Source organism: Numida meleagris, chromosome 22 (genome assembly GCF_002078875.1).
Source record: "Numida meleagris isolate 19003 breed g44 Domestic line chromosome 22, NumMel1.0, whole genome shotgun sequence".
Classification (NCBI taxonomy): domain Eukaryota; kingdom Metazoa; phylum Chordata; class Aves; order Galliformes; family Numididae; genus Numida; species Numida meleagris.
This window is the reverse complement of record NC_034430.1, coordinates 1,789,406-1,807,850: the sequence shown is the minus strand read 5'-3', so window position 1 is coordinate 1,807,850 and position 18,445 is coordinate 1,789,406. Positions and strand designations below refer to the sequence as shown.

Here is an 18,445-nt window from a genome sequence, read left to right as displayed (position 1 = left end):
TACCCACCCCTCCAACCACGTTACAAACTCTACCTTTCTGAAAAACCTTGATTTGAGTGGAGGAAAAAGCTTCAGCCATGTGTACAAACGAAGCATTCCACAAAGCACAAAGATAAGGATACAATCAAGTCAAAGTTTAGAGGAACATCCCCTGCAGAAAGATGTGTAGGCGGACCTTTCTCGTCACCTTTCTCCATATTTGTTAGTTCAAGGAAATATTTCACGTTGGCTGGGATATACCACATAGCACGAACCACTCTCAGGGAAATTTGTCTCTATGGGGTTAACGGGGGCAATGAGAGAACTGAGGGCAGTGGGGGAACTGGGAACACTTGGGGTGATGGGAGCAATGCAGTTAATGGTGGTGGGAGAGAGCAGGTGGTGACGGAGTTAACGGGGGGGAACTGCAGTCAGTGGGGAGTACTGGGGGTACCTGGAAGGAACTATGGGAACTGGGAACAACGAGGACAAACTGGTGATAATGGGCGCACCGGGGGGAGAACTGGGAGGTCACGTGGGCCTCAACCTGCGGAGAGAAGCCGTCGTGACATAATCACTGCACCCCTACTCATCCTCACCCCCTCGCGCTCCGTTATCTCCTCGAAATCGTAGCAACGCCGCTAAGAAAGGGCACTGAGGCATCCCCCCCTCCTTGACGTCATCATCCTGCGCCGCACCGCCCCCTCAGCAACGCCCCTCTGAATCAGGCCCCGGGGGCGGACCCACAGCGCAGAGCCGCCCCCGGGGGAGGGCAGGGTGCTCCCTTTGCTCCCCCCCGGCTCGGCCCCGTTATCCCCGCGTCTCTCCCCCGGGGCCCTCAGTTCCCGGCTATGGCTCTGTGGGTGCTGCTGCTCCTCGCGGTGCTCCCCGTGACGCCCTCCGCCTCCCCCCGCTGCGCCCCGCAGTGCCCCCCCGGCACTTACCCACACCCCCCGGGCCGAACCCGGCAGCGCTGCACCCCCCCGAGGGGCCGCTCGGAGCCCGTCCGGTGCCGAGGTGCGAAATAGGTTACGGGAGATCGACTTCCGGTTGGGGCCGGAAGTGGGGAGCGAATTTAGGAACAGGCAGGAAGTGGGTGCATGTCCAATAGGGACCGGGTAAGAAAAAGTGACGACAAGAAATGAGTTCTGTGCGTTTGGTGTTCCCCGCAATGGGGCACTTCCAAAGGGGTCCGCCGGAAATGGGGTCCGGGGGGGAAACAGAATCCTGGGAGGGTTTTGTGGGGGCTCATTACCGCCGCCAACCCCCGCAGCGCTCCGCTGCCCCGCGCCGCTCTCCTTCCTGCACGGCACCGTGGAGCCGCGCTTCCCCGCGTACCCCTCCGGCAGCGTCCTCCGCTTCGCGTGCGACGATGGCTTCGTATTACGCGGGGCCGCGGAGCTGCGCTGCAGACCCGGGGGTGTCTGGAGCGAGAACCCCCCCGTGTGCGACGACGGCGGTGAGTGGGAGGAGCCCTGAAATTCATTTAAAGGCCTGAAACCCCTCCGAAAGGCCCCCAAGCCCCCCCGGAAATGTCCCCAAATCATTTTTGGGGAGGCAAAATACCCCTGGGAGACCTCAAAATCCCTCTTAGAAGCCCCAGAAAACTTCATCAAGGCCCCCAAATCCCCCCAAAAGTCTTCAAAGTCCTTCTTAAAAGCCCCAAAATCCTTTGGGAGGGGCCCAGATCCCTATAGATACCCCAAAATACTTCTGGGGAGGGACCGAATCCCTCATACAGGCCCCCAAATCCTTCCGGAGTAGGGGCAAAATCCCTCATAAAGGCCCCAGAATCCTTCTGGGAGTGGCAAACCCCCCTGTAGACACACCAACACCCTTTTGGGGGCCCACAATACCCCTGGGGGTGGCAAAATCCACCACAGAGATCCCAAAATCCTTCTGAAGGGGGGAGGGGGTGAAATGTATCTGGTGGGTGGGGCAAATACCTCAAAAGCCCTAAAATCCTTCATTAGGGCCCCAAAATCTTTCTCGGGGAGGGGTGTTGGAGTGTGGGCAAAACCCTTATAACTACCCCAAAATCCCTCAGAGACACTCCAAAATAGCCCGGGGGGGGTGGGGGTTACGCCTCTCTTAGAGACCCCAGAATTCCCCATCGAGTCCCCAGAATCCTTCAGGAGGATGGGGTTGATGACAGGAGTTGGAGGGTCCTTATAGGGTGAAGGGGTAAGGAAAATGAGTTGGGGGAGGGGTCTTTTTAGGATAGATGGGTGGGTCGCTGAGGAGGACTCAGGGGTCCCTGTGGAGATGAGGGGAAGGGGACAGTAGCTGGGGGGGGGGCCCTATGGGGTTAGGGAGTCCTTGGGGTGGCACAAGGGTCCCTACGGGCCTGAGGGTGGGGAGGACAGGAATTAGATGGGGGGATCCCTATGGGGTTGGGAAATCCCTTTGGGGCTGGGGGGGAATTCCTATGAGGTGTGTGGGTCCCTGGGGGAGGGGTCAAGGACTCCGTATCCCCTGCTGATTCTCCCCCCAGACGGTGACTGTCCCCCCCCTGTGGCACCGGCGGGGGGGGTGACAACGGGCGGAGGACGGCACCATGGGGCCGAGGTAGGGGTGCGCTGTGGGGCAGGGCTGCAGCTACTGGGACCTCCCCGGCGCCACTGCATGGAGACTGGGAGGTGGTCTGGGCCCGAGCCCACCTGCCGCCGTGAGTAGCACCATGTCCCCACGTCCCCATAATGTCCCCAGATTTCCCCAGGTCCTCATATGTCCCATATATCCATGTCCCCATATTGTTTCCATGTCTCCAAATACCCCCACGTCCCCAGACATCCCCATGTCCCATATCCCCATGTGCCTATCCCCATGTCCCTAAATATCCTCATATTGTTCCCTGGTTCCTGTCCCCAGGTATCCCCATATCCCCACATCTCCCCATCCCCATGTCTCTGTGCCCATATTGTCCCCATGTTACCACTTTCCCAAATGTTACAATGTCCCCATATCCCCATGTCCCCATAACGTTCCCAAATGTCTCCATATTGTCCCCATGTTCCCACTTCTCCAAATGTCACAATTTCCCATGTCCCCACATTCCCAAGTCCCCATGATATCCCCATGTCCCTGTATGTTTCCATGTTGCCTGCAGACCCCTACTCCTATGACCTCCCAGAGGACATTAGTGGTGGCCTCGGCTCTTCCTTTGCCTCCATCCTGGAGCTGGCGGGTGCCCGCGCTAACGATGGTGAGCTGGGGGACACCACGGTGACACCACGGTGACATCATCACAGTGACATCACGGTGACATTGTGGTGACAGACATGTCCCTGGGGCGCCGCATCATATTGAGCCGCAACGGGTCCCTCCATGTCTACCTGCTGCTGGACGCCTCAGGCAGTGTCCAGCAGGACAACTTCGAGCTCTTCCAGCAGAGTGCGGTGGCCATCGTGGAGAGGGTGCGAGGGGACAGCAGGGTGGGACCATGGAGAGATGGGGTGGGACCACAGGGGGATGAGGTGGGACCATGGGAAGATCATGCGGAGTTGGAAAGGGACCATGGGGGGATGGTGAGGGGAGATGGAAGGAAGAGGTGGGACCATAGGGGGATCATGGAGAGATGAGGAGATGGGTTGAGACCATGGGGAGATGAGGTGGAACTATGATGGGATGAGTTGGGATGAGTTTGGACCACAAGGAGATGAAGTGGGACCATGGTGGGAGGTCCCAGAGGTTGGGGGTCTGGAATGGGTGCCCTGAGCTGTCCCCATCCCCCTGTCACCCCACAGCTCAGCAGCTTCGAGGTGCCCCTCAGGTTTGCCATTGTCTCCTTCGCCACCCACACAAATGTCATCATCTCCACCACTGAAGATGACGCTTCCGATGCTGACGAAGTCATTGCGCGTTTGGAGGCCATGAACTTTGGCGGTACATCCCCAAAGTGGGCAACCCCAAAGCTGGTAACGCACAGGGGCCACAGTCACACAGTGTTGTCCCCTTAGTGCACGGGAATGCGACAGGGACCAACATGTACGAGGCGCTGTTGGAGGTCTACCACATGATCCTCTTCCAAAAGGAGCGGTCTATACGCGACGGCCAACCCAACGCGTGGAGAGACACACGGCATGTCGTCATCCTGCTGACAGATGGTGGGGACAATGGGGGGGACAGTGCTTGGGTGGATGCTGTGGGGCCAGGCTGAACTCCATCACACTGCCCCATAGGGAGGTTCAATGTTGGGGGACACCCCCGGGACGCAGTGGCCAAGATTGAGGACGTGCTGGAGATCAAATGGAACCGCGAGGAGTACCTGGGTAAGGGTGTGGGGACACCAGCAGGGAAATAGGGACACTAAGGTTGGCTTTGGGGATCTCTGAGGTGGATTTGAGGATCTCAATTGGGGTTTGAGAACATCTGAGGTAGCTTTGGGGACCTTAAAGGTGGCTTTGAGGACCTCAGAGGTGGATTGGGGACACCAGCGTGGCCATGGGGACACTGATGGGGGTGTGGGGACATCAAGGTTGGCTTTGGGGACCTTAGAAGTGGCTTTGGAGAGCTGAGGAATGGGATTGAGGTGTCTTTGGTGGTTCTGGGGACCTCATCTGGGCTTTGGGCACCTGGAGCCCACCCTGTCTCCACATCCCTGCCCCCAGTGTCCCTTTGCCCTGGCCACTATTTGCTGTTGCACCAGTGGTGGGGTCAATACCCTGATTTCCTCCTGTCCCCAGGGCCAGTGCCCCATCCTGTGTCACCAAACCCCAATTCGGTGCCACCAACCCTGTGGCAGATGGCCCAAACCCCATTCTAGGGGCCCTAAACCCTGTTGTGGTGCCCTGAACCTTGTTCTAGATGCCCCTAGCTCTGTTCTAGGTGCCCCCTATTTTTGGTGCCCTAATGTTCACCTGAGACATCCAGACCCCACTTCTGATACCTTCAGCCACCTTTGGCGCCCTCAGTCCCAACTCAGGTTCTCGAAACCCCACTCCAGGTGACCACCACCCCTTTCTCACTCCCTGACCCCTTGCCCCCAGACATCTATGCTTTCGGGGTGGGGGCCCTGGAGGTGGACATGGCCGAGCTGGAGGCAGTGGCCTCACGCCGCCGGGATGAGCGCCATGCCTTCAAGCTGGCGAATGCGTCAGCACTACGCCAGGCACTGGAGGGAGCGCTGGCCGCCACCGCCCTTGGGGACCTCTGCGGTGTCATCATCCCTGCCGATGCTGCCCGGCCACCGTGGCATGTTGTACTGAGGGTGGGCACTGGGGAGGATCCGTTGGGGGTTGGAGAGGATCCACTGGGGGCGACTGAGGATGGAGGGGAACACTTTGGGGGCCATCTTGGATGGAGGATCCACTGGAGAATGTTTGGGGTCAAAGGAATATTCACTGGGGATTCATTGGGGCACATTGGGCATGGAGAGGGTAACCACTGGGGATTCAGGGATCCAGTAAGGATGGAGGGAATCTGTTGGGGACTATTAGGGTTGAGGAGGATCCATTGTGGATTGTTGGGATCCATTAGGTGTTGGGAGAAAGTAATGGGGAATCATTGGGGTTGGGGGAATCCATTGGGGATGGGAGGACCCACTGGGGACCACTGGAGATGGGGGATTCCAGTGGGGACCCCATGATCTTGCACCCCCTCCCCTTGTACTCCCCCAGACTGGAGTGCAACAGCGTTGTGCAGGGACCCTTCTGGGGGGCCGCTGGGTGCTGACAGCTGCGCACTGCTTCCTGGGGGGTGAGAGCCCCCAAGCCTGGAGCGCCGAGCTGGGTACGGCCCCAAAAGTGGGGATTTCCTCATCTTGATCCCAGAGCCCCTCAACCACGGGTACTCGAACACCCAGCACCCCCTACCTCACTGGGACCCCCAAATCTAGGACCTCTCCACCCCAGTAGGACCCCCACTAACTGCCATTTTTGGGGTGTCTGCAGCGGGGGGTCAGGAGGTTTCCATCCGGGGCTGGAACCTCCACGAGGACTTTGACATCCAGGGGAGGGCGGCATGGGGGGTCCCTGAATTCTACGACTATGATGTGGCCCTGGTGGAGCTGGAGGAGGAGGTGGGGGACACAGGGTCCCCCAGGTGAGTGGGATGGTGGGGTGTGGGGGGGGCGGGATGATGTTGAGGGGGTCCTGATTGCCCTAAGAAATCTGATTTCCTCCCCTCCCCAAAAAAAAGGCGCGTCTGCATCCCCTGCACTGAGGATGCGAATAGAGCACTGAGAATGGCGCCAGGGAGCACGTGTCAGGATCAAGGTGAGGGCACCCAACATCATCCCCACATTCCCACCTCCATGTGTCCCCATCCCTCTGTTCCCACATGTCCCCAAATGTCCACATTTTGTCCCCATATCCCCAGGTGCCACAATGTCCCATATCCCTGTGTTACCGTCCTCATGTCCCCAGATCCCCATACATCCCCATATTATCCCCATGTCCCCATATGTCCCCCAGAGATGGAACTGTTGGGCCACAAGCATGTCCCCGCCGAGTTCGTGTCACTGGAGGGCAAGAGGCTGAGCGTCAGGATCAAGGAGCAGGAGGAGGTGTGGGGCTGCCCCAAGCCGTGGCTCTGCCCCATAGCGGGACCCACAGCCCCACACACCCTTCACAACAGGGAAGAGTCCCAGCAGGGCTCTGCTCCACAGCAGGACCCTGCCCCATAGCATGGCTCTGCCCCACAGCGTGCCCCCTGCCTGGGGGGTGCAGTGCAGCCTGGGATGCCCCATGCCAACGCTTCTGTGAGGGATGTGGTGACAGAGCGGTTCCTGTGCAGTGGACAGGAAAGCGGCGGCGAGCGCGAGGATGCAGCCTGCAAAGGTGTGTGTGTATGTGTGGGGGCCCAAATGTCCCTGTCCCCACCTGTTCCAACATTTCCATAGCTCCATATTGTCCCCATGTTCCCTTGCCTCCACATCCCCAAGTCCCCATGTCACCATATTGTCCCCATATCCCCATACTCCAATGTCACCAAATGTCCCCAAACGTTCCCAGGCGAATCTGGGGGTTCCCTCTTTGTGGAGCGCCGCCACCGCTTCCTCCAGGTGAGTGCTATGGGGGGGTGTCCCTGACTCCCCCAGCCCTGACCCCCTCACCCATTTGGAGGTCCCCAAACTCCCCCTCCTTGCAGGTGGGGGTCCTGAGCTGGGGCACCTTCAATCCATGCCACAGGGGGGGTCGCAACGCGGAGGGGGGGCTGATCCGTGCCCCAGCCCCCCCTGGCCACCACCCCCGGGATTTTTCTATAAGCCTCTTCCGCATTCAGCCCTGGTTACGGCGGCACCTGGGAGGAGTCCTGCGTTTCACTCCCCTGTGACTCCCCATCACGGTGGGACTCCCCCCAAGGGCCCTTCCCTTGGGACCACCCCATTCCTATAGGACCTCAATGGAACCCCCCCCCACCATTTGTTCCCTCCCAATAAAGTTGTGCCCTCCCTCCCCCCCAAATTTGTGAACTTCCATGGGTGGTTGAGAGGGGATACTGGTGTGCTATGGGGTGGGAGGGACTTTTGGGATACCATTGGGGGAGGCTCATTAGCATCACTGTGCTTAATAAGCTTCAGACTTAATGAGACCCCATGGGGCCCACCTGTGGGGAAGGGGGCAGTGTTCAACCACTCGCATTTCCCATAACCTGCCCAGAGGGAGCAATATTACACAACCTCCCACTCACCCTCCCCTGGCGCTATGCCGTGACGCACAGATCTGGGACCTATGGAAGGAGCTGGATCCAGACCCATGGCTACAGTGCTGCTCGCTCTCCTGCTGCTGCCCACCTTCCACCCCGGCCGGTGGGTGGCCCTAACCCCGGCCCCACGTCTCTGCACCATATCTCTGCCCCCATGACTGCCTGATAGCACTTCCCCTCGGCTGCTGCATAGTTTTGTCTCATAGTTCTGCTCCATAGCTCTGGTAGACGGCTCTGCCACATGACTGCCCGATAGCACTCCCCCGTGTCTGCCTCATGACTCTGTCTCACGGCTCTGCCCCATAGCTCTGTCCCGGGGGGCCGCTGAGTGCTGACGGCCGCACATTGCTTCAAGCGCTGAGGTGGGTACGGCCCCAAAAAGTGGGGACCCTCTCGCCCAGCCCCCAGAGACGCCCAACATGGGGACTCTCCACTCAGACCCCTCTCCTCCGCCCTGTGGCCTCCACATACCGCCATTACCCAAACGGGCGCCATCAGGAATTTCCTCCGTCTTTTATTTCCGCGCGGGCGCAGAGTTACAGATAACCCCACACAAACGCGGCGAAATACCTCACCAGCTGTAACAACTCCGGCGTTAGAGCTGTGGGGTTGCAACGCCATGACGGTCCGGAACCCCCTCAGATCCACACCGACCTCATCCCGCAGCGCCACACTTCCGGACGCCCCCGGAAGAGCTCATCCCGCACCCATCCGCTATTTCCTGTCACGTGCCCAGCGCGCCGTGCGTCGCATCACGTGCGCATCACGTGCCGCCGTCCCGGGCCGCTGAGGTCGGCGGCGCCGTCACGTGACCCGTGCCTACGCGCGGCGGGGCCGAGCGCAGATGGCGGACGCTGAGGCCGAGGCGGCTCCGCGGGCCGAGATGGCGCGGCTGGTGGCGGCGCTGCGGGGCCGGCTGTGGCAGCTGCAGACGGAGCTGTGCGAGCAGGAGGTCTCGGAGGCGTCGTCCCGGGCCTACTGCCGCGGCTTCTGCCAGGTACGGGCCGCGCCGCGGGCCCTCTCAGCGCGGGGGGGCCTCTGCGGGACTTCCGTAGCGGGGGTGCGGCGGACGTTGGCGGAGCCCGATCGGGGGGGAAACCCGTTCGTCCTCGCGGTGTCGTGTTGCGGCCGTGAGGGCGCTGCTGCCGCCCGTCCGGGGCTGTCGTTACGGTGACGCGGAGCGCTGCGCCTTTGGGCTGCGCGGGGCCTCGGGGTGGTGGTGTTGGGTGGGGGGGGGTCGGTGTGCGCTCATCGCGGCGAGAACGGCGCCGTGTGGGAGCCCTACCCGGCCGGGCTGCGTCCCGGTCACTGCGCTGCAAGCTGGTGTTCCCGTCTGAGCGGTCGTTTAATGCTAGTGCGGCAGTAATCAGCGATTTCTGAATTAAACCATTAATTTCTTGCGCATGGTTAAGTGTTAGCGGTGGGAATTGCTTATTTGTGAAATCGTAATCTCTGCGGTTAATGAGTTACTCCTTCCTGAACAGCATCAGTTAGTGAGAGCTGTGTGGTTAAATCATCTGTTGTTGTTGGGTTTGAGCGCTTTTCCTGTTCAATTGGTAAGCGTTCTGTTCTTAAAACCCAACCTGTCAGCCGATGTTCCCACCCCTCTGTTGATGTGGTCACCTGGCCTTCCTTTTTGAATGGACAAGGGCAACACCAGGTGCTGACTGTGGCCAGCAGCTTCACAGGTGTCTGATATGAGGTGTCAGTCCTCACAGGAGTTTTACATCTGTAGGCTCTGTGCTTTGTCATGCTGTTTTTCTGGGGAAATCACAGAATCAGTAAAGCTGGAGAAGACCTCTAAGATCACCCAGTCCAACAGTCCACCTACCGCCAGTAGTGCCATTGACCGTGTCCCTCAGTGGCACATCCCCATGGCTCTGGAACACCTCCAAGGATGGTGACTCCACCACTCCCTGGGCAGCCTGTGCCAATGCATCACTGCTATTTCTGAGAAGATCTTCCTAATGCCCAACCTGATTCTTTCCTGGTGCAACTTGAGGCCATCCCATCCTATCACTGTTACCCAGGAGGAGAGGCTGACTAGCTCCCCCATCACCACAACCTCCTTTCAGGCAGCTGTAGAGAGCAATGAGGTCTCCCCTGAGCTCCTCTTCTCCAGATGGACCCATCCTATTCCCTCAGCCGCTCCCCACAGTGCTGTGCTCCGGACCCCTCACAGCTCCATTCCCTTCTCTGCACACGCTCCAGACCCTCCATGTCTTTCTCACAGTGATGGGCCCAGTGCTGAGCGTAGCACTGAGGTGCGGTCCCACCAGTGCCAGCACAGAAGGACGGTCACCTCCTGCTCCTGCTGGCCGCACTGCTGCTGACGCAACCAGGATGCTGTGGGGCTCCTCGGCCACCTGGGCACTCTGCTGCCTCATGTCCAGCTGAGCGTCACCAACACCCCCAGGTCCTTCTCCTCTGCACAGCTCTCAGCCACTCTGCCCCAAGCCCACAGCGCTGCGTGGGGCTGGTGCGGCCAAAGTGCAGCACCCAGCACTCGTTTTCATTGAAACTCATCCCATTGGCCTCAGCCCAGCGATCAGCCTGTCCAGGTCCCTCTGTAGCACCTTCCTACCTTCAGGTGGATCAGTGCTTCCCCCAGCTTGATGCTGTCTGCAGACTTACTGAGGGTGCTCATAATTTACCGTGCCACTGGAAAGGTTTGTTGGTTGTGGTATTCGTGCTTTGCAAACTTCAAGATGCAGCGCACACGTGCTGGTGTTTATCTCCCAAGTCATGTGTGCTTTGATATTTGTTACCATGTGTTTACATGGAGATCTCTGTAATGTGTTACTTCTGCCTTGTTTCAGGCTTTGCAAAAATTATCTCCAATGCCATTTATTGCAGCCGAGCATTGGAATGACTATTTGGTGGACGTCTTGCAGGTTTTGTCAAGGTGACCAACATGTATATTCATCTGGTCACCCAGAATAAACTTATCCAGTGCTGTCATCAGTTTTGGACAGTTCTGATTGTCACAATTGTACTCTTAGAGAGTAGGGGGAAGACGTGCAGTTGTTGGGCTGTCACTCAGCTGCTCTGGTGGGTTGTGAGTTTGTGATGTTGTTGTGCTGTCAGACCACTATGGGGAGGGTATAATTTTAGATCCTGGTTTCCCCTTCTGACTGGGGATGTTTGTGGATATTGCACGGAGCTCCGGCAGTAAAATTTCTTAAGAACTTAACATCTGCTTCTAAGTTAAACTTAATAGAAAGTTGAATTGAGGTACTTAACAGCATGGAGGCCACCACTGATATCTTGTCATAAGCTCATCAAACTCCAGCAGGTCTTGCCTAGAGAGAAACTCACTTCAGCTGTGTTTAATTAGGGTCTGGAGATGTAGCTGTGGTGAGGACCATTACATATTTTAGGGTTTGCCATCTTGCAGGTACATCTGCATCGTGGCTCTGCAGGGTACTGTGGGAGCGGCCGATGCTGTCAGGGCACAACAGATGGTGAACCAGATAGCATCCAGGCAGGTCTGTGCACAGGGAAGCAGTGTTTGCGACTCAGAAACATGTGCTGCTTTCCTGCAGCTCTTTCTGGGGGTGATGTCGGGCGTCACCTACTTCTTGAGCAGGAGAGGAAGGTGGGCATTCAGGATGACACAACGAAGTGTCTCGGCACCTAACTAGTGGGTTGGCTCTGCAGCTGTTGTGATGCACTGCGCATTCACATCATGAGGAACAAGTCTGCTGGTGTAACTCTGTATGTACACAGATGCCAGCTGGTAGGATCAGGTTGAATGCTTGAGGTTGCCCTGATGTAAATATGAACCACTAATGGTAAGGCAGAGTGTATAGGACCTCAAAGAGTCTCATCTACTGATACTCAGCACCTGTTGGGTTGGTGAAACTGTTAAAGGACTTGCAGTTGTGATCAGGTGTGTCAAAGAGGAGATGTCTATTTATTTATGTTAAATTCAAAACTGTTGTAAGAACAGCTTCATGAGAAATGCACCTATGCCCTGCAATGCTGCAATACGTGCTTGAGAATCAGGGCAGAACTGGGGACCTGGGTTGGTTTGTGGGTTGTGCTGTAGGTGGAAACATGTGGCCTCTGCTGTCAGCAGCCTACTCTTGTTAGATTTGTAACTGTACTCAAAGGAAAGAGGATGTAGTGGTGGTTTCAGTGTGTATCTGTTCCAGGAGCAGTTCCTGGTCATTGGCCACTCGAAGCATTGCTGACTTTAGATGACGGCAGTGGTAAGACAGCACTTAAGGAGAAGAGTCTAGTGTTTTCTAGCAAATGTATACGCTTTTTGGAAACATGATAAAATCATAGTCACAGAATTGTTTGAGTTGGAGAGGTCCTTTAAAGGCCATCCAGTCCAACTCCCAGCAGTGAACAGGGACCCCCACAGCTCCACCTGGTGCTCAGAGCCCCTCCAGCCTGAAGATGCCTGTCGTAACCAAGTACTACATTGAGTAAGTTGCCGTTAATGGATGTATTTTTAGACAAGTACAGAGATCAGTATGTTCTATTTCTGCAGTTACTACAATGGTAGACTCCTAGCAGGGTTTCTAAATAGATGATTTCATGATAGTCATCAGTCACTTGAGTATCTCAAGGAATTCAGCTTCACAGCCTTTGTAATTCTTCTAATGCCTTATTTTATTTATTAAATCCTTCACTAGTTTCTTAGAGAGGCCCTTTCACTAGTAAACTAACATTAGTAACTCAATGCTTTTGCTAATGATCTTTGTGCAGTGTTTAAGGATGGTTTCTGCAAACTTCCAGCTTCTTTAAAGCTATTAACAATGTGGTTTGGGTTAGTTTGTACTTTAATTCATACGAGGGTTCTATTACTGAGTTCTGGGAAAATAGTCTGCAAAACACTTATTTTTTACTAATGGTATTTCCATAGACTTCATTGTTAAAGATCACATGTGGTTGTTTCAGTTGAGTGCATGCCTATGTTCTTTATTTTCTGGTTTTTTTTTTACATTACTTATGTTAAGATATGGTTAGATCACTGACACAACATTGCTAGTGCACAGGATAGCATGGAGCTGGCTGCTTATTTCTTGCCATGTTGAACACCTTAGAAGTTTCTGGCCGTTTCAATGACTGCACTTATTTTAGCAAGCTCACCATCGTGTCCATTCAGCAATGTCCCTCTAATCACAATCTGACATAATCACACATTATCTCAAGGTGTCAGAGGCACAGCTTGAAGCGATAGGACTTGACTAAACCCTTGTGACAATGGAATTTTTCTCATACAGCCTTGGCCGTAAGGGTTGTACAAAGCTCAGCATCGTTGCCTTTTTTCCTTCTTTGCAGCTGACCTTAACGTTGGTACCTGGTTTGGGCTGGAGGAGGTTGTAGTTGGTAAGAACATGAGCTGAATAGCTGCAGGGTGTGTGCCTCCAGACTGGGGACGCTGCCTGGAAGCAGAACTGCACTGTCCTTAGCTCAGTGCCTTGCCTGCTCCGTGTTATGCTGTGGTCCATAGGAAAACAAGGCACCACTGACCCAAGGTTTAAAAAGCTGAGGAAATACTACTGTTGAAACTTTGTTATTTTTCTTAAAGCAGGCTGGATTTTAGGTGGCTTCTTCAGTACTGTGCCTGCGTTTGGAGAATGAGCATGTAATGGTGTGATCTGGGTTCTGTAGTTCTCTACTGATGGCCTCATGCTTGTTGTGTTGGTATACGTCTATCTTTAGTATAGCACAGCTTGACAGATGCTCTTAATCTCAGTGTTTGGATGTTTTACTAAGGGACGTGGTTTAGTGGACAGTATTGGTGGTGGTTGGACTGGATGATCTTGGAGGCCTTTTCCAACCTTGGTGCATCTGTGATGCTGGTGTTACACATGTGGATCTGCCTTTGTGGCAGGAGAAGCCCTCCTACAGAGTAGGAGGCTCTTTCTCTACAGGAGAAGCCCTCCTATAGAGTAAGAACTCACTGTCAGAATTCTCCCACCATCTCTGCCGGATATTACGCGTCGATGTTTTTTTTTCTTAGAGAAAAGTGTACTATGAGAACTTTTAACAAAACCTCGTTTTCTTTCAGACACTTCTTCACTATGCTGGCAGTCGGGGTGCATCGGAACATATTTTACCTTTTTTGGAAGTCTATCGGATCTCCATCCAAAGCTTTGCGAACGCACGGCCTTACTTGACTACGGAATGTGAGGATGTTCTCTTGGTACTGGGCAGGCTGGTGCTGTAAGTGTTAAGTTGGTACACTAACGTTTTAAAGTCAATTAAAAAAGAGAAGCATAAACTGTACTTTACAAATGAATGGGCAAGTTGTTGAAATACAGTGTAATACTTAACTTGACAGCTGTGTTTAAGGTGCAATGTCTAGTGAATGTCTTTAGTACTTTTTAAGTCCTACTCCACAACTGTGCTTGAGCTTTTTGTTCAGTAACTTGAACGTGGGAAGGCTTTGTTCCTCTGTGCTTGGGTAGTTGTGGAGGTATTAGGAAGTCTCTGTTCCTTCCTAAGGGTTCTGAAAACTATTTTTTTGAGTAGAAAAAGCTTAATCCTCATTGAACAGAAGCTTTAATGTTAGACTTTCCTGCACGGATTAAGAAACCTGCATCGGTTGCTGTGCAGTTGCTTCCTCTGTGTGTCCTCCCGCTTACAGTGCAAGGAGGTTATGAGGAGATCCCTTTCTGAAAACAAGAAGCTGTTTTGTGTTGGTTACAGACTAAGTTGCATGTATGGGATAGCCACATGTGATTTAACCTGAGCTCTCCGTCCAATGTCTGTAGGCAGTCAGATGATTTAAAGCAGAACGATTCTTGTGAAGCAATTCTCCTTTTTATTCCTATTTTTACTGGTTGAAGCAAAGTTGGAATTTCTCCTACTTCCTCACAGACAGCCTCAAGTGCAGAGATGCTGTTTGTGATTGCGAAAACCATAGTGTAAAGGCTTTCAGAACCATCAGTTAATGGCCTTAACCCAAGAAGGAGAGCAGCACGTTGGCCGTTCCATGATGGTGAGGTTTTGTTCAAGGCAGAAGGGCGAAGCTTCTGAACCTTGGCTATAAAGTTCATTGTAAAACATGAGTAGTTTAGTCTTTCAGTGGGCTGACTTTTCTCTGTTATCAGTAGCTGGCTTGCTTTGAGATCTGTAGTCAAGTGTTCTTTTTGAGAAGGCTTTTGCAACAGTTGTTTTGTAATGTAGGAGCTTGAAATATCAGTCTGCATTTCAGAACCAGATATCTCCGTATGATGCTTTTTCTTAATATTTGGAGTTGAGATAAAATGTGAACTAGCAGTAATTTTTTTCCCTCCTGTCTAGGAGAGAAAAATACATAAAATTAGATTCCCTCCCACCTGAATTACTTTACAGTCTTCTCCTTGTTTATTTAATTTAAGATGCTGACATGGAAACTGAAGGCTTACGCTGCTAAATCCTTTAGCTCATGTCTGTCCAACCTGTGGCTTTCTTGGGCTGCATTGAGTGAAGAGGAATTGCCTTGGGCCTCGTATATAATATCCCGAAGTTGCTAAAAATAACTTATTTTTTAATGTATTTCTTATTAAAACTAGAGCAGCAACACCACCGCAAAACTAGTGGGATATGTAACCTTGTAGCTGTAAAACCAATGCCCAGTGCCTGATTCGATGGCAGTGGCTGCAGCTCTCAGTGAGCTCTCAAGGTGCTGTCAGAGATTTTTTTGATGAGATTTTACTCTTCCTGTGCTTCATCCATGAAAGCAGTTGCTCACAAATGGATGTAGTGCCAAGAGGCGATGGCGTGAGTAAGGTGTGACTCTGAAATGGGGGGTATTTTCCTCTGATAAGAGAGGTTTGATAAAAGCCTGATAAAGAGACATGGTCAGGTTTTTGAGTTGAATTGCAACTCTACGCGTTCCTCTTAAAGACTGGCAGGTCATGTTTTTACACTGACTGAAAACGGAGTCGCAAATATACCAAAAATTGATGTTTTTCTCAGCAATTTTGAAAAGTATTTTCAGCTTCCTGTATCAGAACAGAAAACACGGCTGTGTGTTTTTCGCTGTTCACAGGACCGTGTTCAGCCAATGCATCAAAACGCATGAAACCATTTGCCATAACTTGAGCTTGCCGTAATTCAAATTGGTTTGAGGATAGCACAGATGAGTTGATTCTCACCTCAAGGACACGTGTTTCACTCATTTAAATGAGTGGTCAAATCCACCCAAAATGCTACATCTGTCTTCACGTTCTGGCACAAATTTTCCCTTGGATTCCACAAATGTCTTATTTTATATTTTGTGAAACGAAATCCTTTTTAACGTTTTACCCTGACTTAGCCACCTTCCTTCAGAAAAATAAACGTAATAATAAACACCCATAACCAGCATCCGTACTTCTAAGGAACTCCGGGAACTGACCACGGTTCAGCCCCTTGGATTGATGGCATTCTCAGCTTTGATGATGATTTGCATGACATTATCCATTTTTGAAGCTTTTGCAGGTAAATGTTCTAGATGTACGATGTGGTGACATTTCACCAGACGTGAGTTGCCGTGGCGATTGCATCCTCTTCCATTAATTTTGTAAGCCCCGCTTTTTTACCAACCACTGTTGGGACACCATCAGTAGCTCTACCAGATCTGTTGACAAAGGTTAAAGAAAATGGCTTTGGTGTAATTTTTATTGCTTCATACAAATCAAGAGGTTTAGTTGTGTATTTTAATGGCACCAAAGAACAAATTTCTTCGATGACATATTCATTATCAATACCTCTAATGAAAGTGGAGCCATGTCTGTAGCGTCAGTATTTTCACCTATTACCAAAGCATGCAATTTGAAATTAGCAGCTTTACCCTCCATATTTCTTTCAATAGCTTTTCCTGTTTCTTCCATCTGTTTGGTTGCAGTCTGCTGACTTTAGAAAAAAGCCATGTTTTATCAGGATGAATTCTTGCCATGTCGCTTATAGCCGCTGCCGTGATGGAGCAGGGCTGTGGGCTGGGCAGGCTGCCTCAGCTGATGCCCAACACATCTCTTTGCAAAACGCCTTGATTGTTTCCACTCTACTTTACACTAATACCATCTTTGTTTTTAATCACTATTCTGCTGGTTCCTACTCGTTTAACTTTAGAAGTTTGCCTTCTGTCTTTGTCTGCGGGGTCACTGATACCTGGAGTACAGTTTCTTTCATCTTTCAGGGTGAGGTATTTGTTTGGTGCAGCTTGTACACTCAGCTAACTTTGTGGCTGGTGTGCTTAGAATCATCATGTTCTTGTTATGGTTACAGTTGAGAGGAATCTAAAGAATGAGAGAGACAGTGCCCGAGGTCACGGGTAGCTCGGTGCCATGGGTTGCTAGGTGTGCTGTTTTTCTCACTCTGAGCTCTGCCCTCTTATTTTTGTGCAAGTTTAAATATGAGAGGGGGAAGCTGAGGCAGGGAATTAAAGGTGAAAGGTAAGCTTTGTGGGGGAGGAAGAATATTACCTTTTTAGGGATATGGAAGCGTGCTGTTCTGATGGGACTTCTGGGAGCTGTCATATACACAACACTGTTTTCTGACTCTGTCCCCAAAATTCGTGCTGATGCAGTGTGAGGATGTTCTGGTCCATTCCCCAATGTTAGAAAATAAAAGGAAAGCTTGGAGTGGTTGTGGTGCTGCACGTGTGGTGTGCAGGGTGGGCGAGTGAGTGTGAGGGAAAAGGAATGGTCTTCCTTGTGGCCCTGGAAGAACTTGAGCACTCTCAGTTCTGTTTGATCCATTTCCACAGCTGCAAAGCACAGGATCACGGAGGTTGGGAGAGACATGTAGAGATCAGCTAGTCCAGCCCAGCCCCTGCTGTGAAGGCAGTGGTTTGTAAGGGAGTTCAGCATGTCCACATTTGCAGCAAGGTGTTCTATGTGTTTTTTCGACAGGAAAAGAAAGATCTGAATGTCTAAGTAGTAATAATGGGATTCAGATGGTTTAGAGCAGTGAGTCTAATGCGTGCTGCTGCCAGGAGGAGAGCCCTTGCTTTTCATAGCACCAGTGCGAGGAGGCACGTGTGGTAGTTCAATATCTTTGCATGTCTAACACAGCATTATTCTGTCTAATAAGCTGTTGCATTTTAATTCACTAACTCAGGTGTCGTTAAGGGTTAATTTAACTCAGAGCAAATGCAGAGTAACCTCTGGTTGCAGGTGAACAATTCCTGCTGGTCATCAGATATCTTCTAACGCAATTCTCTAACACAGTGAAACTGCAATTTATAAAGGTTGCTATAGAATAATTGTATGCCAATATTAGGTGGGTGGGTTTTTTCTTTTTTTGGCTCGGAGTTACTCCTTCCAGAATAAAGAAAGTGAAATCAGGGAGCGTGTCATGGATAGAAAGCATGAAATGAAGAAGGAGAAACGCCAAGGCCTTGTTCTTCAACAGAGCAAAGGTATAGGAAGGTTGAACAGCTTTCAGTAGAGTGTACGATGAAATTCTGCCTTTGAATTGTAGAGAGTAATGTTAGGAAGAGCCAGCAGCGTTCTTCTGAGCTGAAGCCCAGGCTGTTCTGTTCAGTAGCTGTTGATTTCCTCTTTGGGGAGAATGGTAACTTCTTCGTTTTGTGTTCTCATCCAGTGTTACGCTAAATGGCCATTCCTCCCTCTTGTTTCTAAGGGAGGACGGAGAATCTTTATGCAGCTGTATATAACTAACTTCTAACAAAAAAAATTAAAGACTATAACTTGATTTCCCTGGCCAAAAAACCCCGACAAATCTATGATTGGCTTTTGCTGTTGTGCTGTAAGCTGTTACATGGTTGTGTGCTCTCAGAGCTTCACATTCAGAAATGACTCCAGGAGACTTCAGGACTCGAAAGATTTCTTGGTTCATCTCAGTCCTGGGTTGCTACAACAGATGATAA

General features: G+C 52.1%; 2 protein-coding genes across 4 annotated transcripts in view; both read left to right on the top strand.

Moving 5' to 3' along the window:
- On the top strand, positions 579-7,399 carry LOC110387356 (complement C2-like). Of its 2 annotated transcripts, XM_021375424.1 has the most exons (16): positions 579-996; positions 1,253-1,438; positions 2,474-2,647; positions 3,089-3,184; positions 3,259-3,395; positions 3,726-3,864; positions 3,939-4,085; positions 4,161-4,250; positions 4,968-5,188; positions 5,598-5,709; positions 5,871-6,021; positions 6,118-6,194; positions 6,393-6,484; positions 6,623-6,758; positions 6,933-6,982; positions 7,069-7,382. In XM_021375424.1, exons 1-16 carry the CDS (start codon positions 831-833, stop codon positions 7,252-7,254), a joined length of 2,160 nt encoding a protein of 719 aa, XP_021231099.1. In that variant the 5' UTR covers positions 579-830; the 3' UTR covers positions 7,255-7,382. The 2 variants fall into 2 exon arrangements, with proteins under 2 accessions (XP_021231099.1, XP_021231100.1); XM_021375425.1 differs by lacking the exon at positions 6,393-6,484 and having other exon boundaries at positions 7,069-7,399.
- RLF (rearranged L-myc fusion) overlaps positions 8,381-18,445 on the top strand; it is a 31,043-nt gene continuing 20,978 nt past the window's right edge. The window contains exons 1-2 of one of the 2 annotated variants that reach the window (XM_021375413.1): positions 8,381-8,623; positions 13,655-13,809. In XM_021375413.1, coding sequence (XP_021231088.1) covers positions 8,471-8,623; positions 13,655-13,809 — 308 coding nt within the window. In that variant the 5' untranslated portion in view covers positions 8,381-8,470. Of the gene's footprint in view, positions 8,624-13,654; positions 13,810-13,834; positions 17,007-18,445 lie in introns of those variants that run through there. The other variant, XM_021375414.1, reaches the window with a different exon arrangement.